The following is a 7,500-nucleotide window of genomic DNA, read 5'->3' as shown; positions in this document are numbered from 1 at the left end:
TGCATGCTGATGTGGAATACTCATGCTTATTAATGTTATGCTATGTAATGCATGTATATATTGTAAATTCATGTGTTTTCATATGAACATGTGTGCTAATGTTTGTTTCTTGATGTGTTGTTATTCAGGAGAACTAGGATGAGTGGAGCTAGTTATTCTGTGGAATCAGACCCATCTGAAGGATCTTTTGAGGAAAACAGGGAAAGAATGGATGTAAGGAGAGAGATAGAATTAGATGTGCAAAGAAAGGATATAGGAGTGCAAGTGAATATGGACGAAGAGTCTGTAGATGATACCCAGAATAAGGATGCCAGGATCTCTAGTTCAGGAGAAGTTGACCCCTCTATTTTGAGTACAGCTGCTAAAAGGGGGAAAAAGAAAGTCAGAGGCCTTAAAGGGTCAAAGAAGAGGGAGTTTTGGAATAAGTTAAAGTCAGGGTTGGGTTCGAGTTCTAATAGGGATAGCTTTAGATGTGAGAGGTGTGGAAGGCTGCATAAGGGAGTTTGTCTTGCAGGGACAACAGCATGTTTTAGGTGTGGTCAGGAGGGACATGTAGTTCGTGAGTGTCGTACTGCACCTTGGATAGCTCAGTCTCAGCGGACATTTTTAAGTAGAGTTGTTCAACAGGAGGCAGCCACATCAGACCCAGTAGTGCCAGGTATGTTCATTTTGTTATGAATGTTCTGATGTGTTTTGAGGATTCTGATAGGATGTCTTTTGTTGTAATTGAAGTAAAAGATAAATAGATAGAATTTCAAAGAAGAGTTAAAGAGAGAGTTATTATGAGATGTTAGGATCTCAGGTTTTCATAAACCTAGGCATAGTGAGAATTGATTTCTCAAGAAGAATAAGAGTAAATAAGGCAGAAAATAGAACAAGAAGTAAAAAGAGTAACAGTAAGTATGAATAAGTAGAAGGATAAGATGGGTCAGAGTAAGAGGAAAAGAAAAGGAAGGTAAGTTCATAAAGAGACTAGAGTTAGTCTGGGATTAGTTGGTGGTGAGGCTGAGGAAGAAGGGAGAGCCTTTTCTTCAGTAAATTCCCGAGGGAAGTTCCATTAGCTTTAGCTTGGATCTGCACCCTGACTCAGTAGGAGGCAAACACATCATACATGGTGACGTCAGATGCGTTCACTTGGAAGTGTTCAGATGTGTATGCTGTTTGTTTTGGACCCAGTGTTTCACTTTCCTTGTTGTTTATGAGCCATTGATAGAGTGGATTTGATGACTTCTGGGCTTAGAGTGTTTTTCTCAGGGTCAGTAGACCTGAATATGATCCATCTGATGCAGAGTCAGTCAGTTTAGTTCAGAGTTTATACAGAGTAGGCGATGCGATCCAGCTGACCTTATGGTTCTAGGGGTGACTGATGATGTCAACCTAGGGCGGATTGGCTAGCTACTCATAGTACTACCTGTGTCCGCAGAGACAAGGTAGGAGAGTTTAGAGCTCAGGATGGATCAATAGTTAGTCCTTAAAAAGGACAGAGTATAGAGGAATAGAGTACAGTATAGATGCCTAGAAGTTGATATCAGTCCCGCAGGCTCATCGGTATACAGGAAAAGTTGTCAGAGGGTTCTAACTCTTGTGAGCAAGTTTGTCAGGACAGGGAATCAGCCTCAGTACCCTTTACTAGAGAGAGAGTTCTAGATGTTTCCCAGATGATCTGTCAGGTTTACCATCTGTTAGAGAATTAGAGGTTGGAATGAGAATGATATCTGGCCGCAGAATCATTTCTTTCCTTCTACCCTACAGGATGGCACCTGCAGAGAAAGAGAGAGTTCAGAAGAGTCAGAAAAGTATAAGAGAGCTTAGTGGATAAAGGGTGTATCTGACTTAGTACCTCACCCTGGAAGATTCCAGTGTTGTTGTGGAAAACGAAGGATAGACTCTTGAGATTTTGTTATAACTGTTTACAGTTAACAGGGTCACTACTAAGCAATTACAGGTGTTCCTAGATAGGATTGATTGATCTACTAACTGTTCTAATCAAAGAAGATTGGATTACAGATTGGTATGATCAGAGTACAGATTGGAGCAATTCTTGTTGAGAGTTAGAGATTAAGTCAGTTTAGTAAAGAAGAAGAAAGGCGGGCAAGGATCAGTATTACAAGGTTGGTAATACAGATTGGTAGAAAAGATTGATGATCTATTGGAACTGTTAGTGGAAACTGGTTGTGATTCCAGTGTGATTACGGATTGGTATCATTACAGATTTGTATCTGTTAAGAATTAAAAGTGAGAGTTTTCACAAAGAGATTAGTTTAGTTAAGAGAAAGAAAAGAAGAATAAGGATCAGAGTAGCGCAGCGAAAGCTGTGGAGTTCAGAAAAAGGTTATGAGTATAAACTCAGATCAGGAGAATAGAGGTATAGCTTCTCTCTTTAGAGAGAAGTGATAGGCTTTACTTGCTTATCTGTTTGTTTTTAACATTCGAGGACGAATGTTTTGTAAGGGGGGAAGATTGTAATACCCGGCTAGTTCAGACATCGGAGTTCCTACCGTCCGGTGGAATTTTGAATGTCAGAGTTTCCCTGAAGGGTAGAGTGAAGGTTTTCTAAAATGTTTTGATATGTTTTAAGTTTTTGATTTGAAAAGGAAATGAGTTTTTAAGAGAAAAGGCTAAGGAAGATTTTCCCACTTTCGGCCCCCTAAAGTTAAAGTTCGGCTGCCGAAAGTACCCCACGTTCGGCCCCCTAAACTTAAGGTTCGGCCCCCTAAAGTGGTGAGGTGTTGCATGGAGCTTTGGCCACCCAACGTGAAGCGGTGGTGCACTTTTAAAGGTGCTTTTGGCCGACTAAGGAGGTGCTTAGGCTCTCCTTTGGTTCAGGAACTTGCTCATGCTTTCTCTCAATGATCTTCCATAGTTTTACATCAAATCTTTCAAAGAAAAGTAGGTTTTAAGTGAGTTAAAGGGAGTTTTGAGAAGTTGTGGAGTTTAGGAGCTTGTGAAGCTTGAATCTCCATCTCTTCAAGTTAGGAGTCACGCCAGCCTTTGTTCTTCAATAGGTAAGTGTGAATCCTTGGTTTTAATTATGTTTTAAATGAGTTTGATGAGGGGAAAGGGGAGTTGTGCATGTGTATGCATGAGTTGTGCATATTAGGGTGTATGGATCCTATGCTTTGTTTGTGGTTGTTGTGTGTTATTTGTTGGAGTTTTAATGTGTTTAAGACTCCTATATGCATGATTAAGTGTTTAGAGTATGTTTGGAGAGGTTGGATGCATGTTTGGAGGGTTGAAGTTCGGATGGCAGGCGTTCTTGTGCACGAAACTGAGTTCTGGATGAACCCAGGTTCGGCCCCCGAAAGTCCAAGTTAGGCCGCCGAACATGCCTGACTTTCGTCTCTGGAGGAAACATTCGGCCGCCGAAGGTGCTGCCGAAGGTGCCCTGTCCAGCTTTCCTTTGCTTGTTTTGCATGCATGTTTTGAGGTGTTTTAAGGGGTCTTAAGGGGAGATGTTTAGAGGTATGTTAGAGTATGTTGGTCCCTCACTTGAGTCCATCTGTGTAGGCACAGAACAGAGGAACCAGAGAGAGCAGCAGTGAGTGTTGCTTCAGAGTTTGCAGAGTTAGCCCAGGGTTAGCCAAGCATTGGCTAGAGGTGAGTAGAACTAAACTTAATCTTTTATTAAAGAAACATAATGCTTTAGCATAGTTCATGCATCATGAATGTTATGATATGTATTAGGGTGATTGCATTAGAATCACGAATGTGAAGCATTGCATATTATGTGATCAGAGATTAGGTGGACCCAGGCGACTCCAATAGCCTAAGCTTCGGCTCCTGTCATTGTGTCAGGTCAGTTGGGCAATTACTTGTTGGAATGCCCTGTGTAGCTCCTTTGGGGGGCCAGTGTTGACAGAGGGTATTTTTGGGGTCATGTCTACCTTAGTGGGGATTGGACCAAGGCGACTTCAATAGCCCGTCGAGGGAGTTTTGGGGTCATGTCTAATCCAAGATATATTGAGATGTTTGTGTTGTGATGCATTTTCATATATAGTGCGTATGAATGAACTGTTTTCAGTGTTTCTACTCACTGGGCTTTAGAAGCTCATCCCTTTCCCTTAATCCCAGTTTTGCAGGTACAGGGTTAGCTGGGAAGTCAGAAGCATCAGAGTGTTGGCTTCAGTATGTTTGTGTATAGCATAGTGTGGACATGATGTATGTAAAAGGATATATGTAAAGTGATGTAATAGTTAGTCAGTTAAGGTATAAATGTATTAGAATGTGCTTTTGCCTATTGTCTATAGTATGTTTCATCCCTTGTCTATGCATGTATCCTGTTTTCAGTTTAATGATGAGCAATGAGTCAAACCAGGCTTAATAACATGTTGTGTTTCGAAAACCCAGTGAATTATAACTGTGAGGGAAGACAGGGTTTAATTCCTTGACCCAAGACCAGTGCGGAGGAAAGACCAGGTTTGATTCCTGTGATCCATAGAGAGGCCAATAGAGAAGATCAGGTTTGATTCCTGTGACTCTATGGTAGCCAAGTTAACTTATGATATGCTGACCCTTACAGAGTGGGTTCTATGCTGCAGAGCGCATAGGGTATGGAGGTTACTTGGTAAAGCATCACTGGTGTATTATAGATAGCCAGAGGGCTAGTTCAGATTAGTATATCTGAGCATTTGGTTCATATGATTGGACCTATGGTACAGTGTTTAAAAGGTTAAGTCTGGTAGTTTTAAAGACAAGTTTTAAAAAGTAATAGTCCAGTCGGATCATGTATGGGATTTTAACAGGTACACAGAGTTCATAGCAGGCTTACTACGGGTCCCGGCGGCCTTAAGCCGATCTGGATCCTAGTGCCGAGCAGTTTGGGCCGTTACAAAGAGGGTACCGGTTTCCGGGCTGTTACAGTTGGTATCAGAGCATAGGGCCTCTGAAGTACGGTGTGTTGAGCATTTTGTTCAAGGATTAGCGAGGTCCACATCGGAAAGAGGTTGGTCTAGAGTCATAGGAAGGCAAAGCACAATAAGTATAATCATGTCCACTAAGATAGGAAGTTGTTTTGCATGCTGATGTGGAATACTCATGCTTATTAATGTTATGCTATGTAATGCATGTATATATTGTAAATTCATGTGTTTTCATATGAACATGTGTGCTAATGTTTGTTCTTGATGTGTTGTTATTCAGGAGAACTAGATGAGTGGAGCTAGTTATTCTGTGGAATCAGACCCATCTGAAGGATCTTTTGAGGAAAACAGGGAAAGAATGGATGTAAGGAGAGAGATAGAATTAGATGTGCAAAGAAAGGATATAGGAGTGCAAGTGAATATGGACGAAGAGTCTGTAGATGATACCCAGAATAAGGATGCCAGGATCTCTAGTTCAGGAGAAGTTGACCCCTCTATTTGAGTACAGCTGCTAAAAGGGGGAAAAAGAAAGTCAGAGGCCTTAAAGGGTCAAAGAAGAGGGAGTTTTGGAATAAGTTAAAGTCAGGGTTGGTTCGAGTTCTAATAGGGATAGCTTTAGATGTGAGAGGTGTGGAAGGCTGCATAAGGGAGTTTGTCTTGCAGGGACAACAGCATGTTTTAGGTGTGGTCAGGAGGGACATGTAGTTCGTGAGTGTCGTACTGCACCTTGGTTAGCTCAGTCTCAGCGGACATTTTTAAGTAGAGTTGTTCAACAGGAGGCAGCCACATCAGACCCAGTAGTGCCAGGTATGTTCATTTTGTTATGAATGTTCTGATGTGTTTTGAGAATTCTGATAGGATGTCTTTTGTTGTAATCGAAGTAAAAAGATAAATAGATAGAATTTCAAAGAAGAGTTAAAGAGAGAGTTATTATGAGATGTTAGGATCTCAGGTTTTTCATAAACCTAGGCATAGTGAGAATGATTTCTCAAGAAGAATAAGAGTAAATAAGGCAGAAAATAGAACAAGAAGTAAAAAGAGTAACAGTAAGTATGAATAAGTAGAAGGATAAGATGGGTCAGAGTAAGAGGAAAAGAAAAGGAAGGTAAGTTCAGAAAGAGACTAGAGTTAGTCTGGGATTGGGGTGGTAGTGAGGCAAGGAAAAGGGTGAGCCTTTTCTTCAGCAGATTCCCGAGAGAGGTTCCATTAGCTTTGGCTTGGATCTTCACCCTGATTCTATAGGAGGCTAACACATATCGAACGTGGTGACGTTAGATGCGTTCACTTAGAGGCGTTTGAATGTGTATGCTGGTTGTTTTGGACCCTAGTGTTTCGCTTTTCCTGTTGTTGTGAGCTGTTGATAGATGGGTTTTGATGACTTCTGGGCTTAGCGTGTTTTTCTCTGGGTCAGTGACCGGAGTGTGATCCATCTGAGGTAGAGTCAGTCAGTTTAGTTCAGAGGTTATGGTGAGTAGATGCATCCAGCTGACCTTATGGTTTAGAAGTGACTGCATGATGTCATTCTAGGGCGGATTGACTGCATTACTCATGGTACTACCTGTGTCCGCAGAGACAAGGTAGGGAATTGGATGGATTAGGCAGTCCTTAGTGGGACAGAGTCTAGTGGTGCCTAGAAGTTAATGTCAGTCCATCAGGCTCATGGTTATTCAGGAAAGGATATCAGAGGGTTTGTGAGCAAGTTGTCAGGACAGGGAATCAGCCTCAGTGCCCTTTACTAGAGAGAGAGTTCTAGATGTTTCCCAGATGATCTGTCAGGTTTACCATCTGTTAGAGAATTAGAGGTTGGAATGAGAATGATATCTGGCCGCAGAATCATTTCTTTCCTTCTACCCTACAGGATGGCACCTGCAGAGAAAGAGAGAGTTCAGAAGAGTCAGAAAAGTAAGAAGAGAGCTTAGTGGATAAAGGGTGTATCTGACTTAGTACCCTCACCCTGGAAGATTCCAGTGTTGTTGTGGAAAACGAAGGATAGACTCTTGAGATTTTTTATAACTGTTTTCATTGTTAACAGGGTCACTACTAAGCAATTACAGGTGTTCCTAGATAGGATTGATTGATCTACTAACTGTTCTAATCAAAGAAGATTGGATTACAGATTGGTATGATCAGAGTACAGATTGGAGCAATACCTGTTGAGAGTTAGAGATTAAGTCAGTTTAGTAAAGAAGAAGGCGGGCAAGGATCAGTTATTACAAGGTTGGTAATACAGATTGGTAGAAAAGATTGATGATCTATTGGAACTGTTAGTGGAAACTGGTTGTGATTCCAGTGTGATTACGGATTGGTATCATTACAGATTTGTATCTGTTAAGAATTAAAAGTGAGAGTTTTCACAAAGAGATTAGTTTAGTTAAGAGAAAGAAAAGAAGAATAAGGATCAGAGTAGCGCAGCGAAAGCTGTGGAGTTCAGAAAAAGGTTATGAGTATAAACTCAGATCAGGAGAATAGAGGTATAGATTCTCTCTTTAGAGAGAAGTGATAGGCTTTACTTGCTTATCTGTTTGTTTTTAACATTCGAGGACGAATGTTTTGTAAAGGGGGAAGATTGTAATACGGCTAGTTCAGACATCGGAGTTCCCTAACCGTCCGTGGAATTTTGAATGTCAGAGTTTCCCTGAAG

General features: G+C 41.2%; 1 protein-coding gene across 1 annotated transcript in view; it reads left to right on the top strand.

Moving 5' to 3' along the window:
- The window catches only part of LOC122722600, a 5,005-nt gene extending 1,439 nt beyond the window's left edge, over positions 1 to 3,566 (top strand). Inside the window, exons 2-3 of the mRNA XM_043953712.1 lie at positions 129 to 658; positions 3,508 to 3,566. Coding sequence (XP_043809647.1) covers positions 139 to 658; positions 3,508 to 3,542 — 555 coding nt within the window. The 5' untranslated portion in view covers positions 129 to 138 and the 3' untranslated portion in view covers positions 3,543 to 3,566. The remainder of the gene's footprint in view (positions 1 to 128; positions 659 to 3,507) is intronic.
- The last annotated feature ends 3,934 nt before the right edge of the window (positions 3,567 to 7,500 follow it).

Source organism: Manihot esculenta, unplaced genomic scaffold (assembly GCF_001659605.2).
Source record: "Manihot esculenta cultivar AM560-2 unplaced genomic scaffold, M.esculenta_v8 Scaffold64, whole genome shotgun sequence".
Taxonomy (NCBI): domain Eukaryota; kingdom Viridiplantae; phylum Streptophyta; class Magnoliopsida; order Malpighiales; family Euphorbiaceae; genus Manihot; species Manihot esculenta.
Note: the sequence above shows the minus strand (reverse complement) of the source record. Positions and strands in the feature narration are given on the sequence as shown.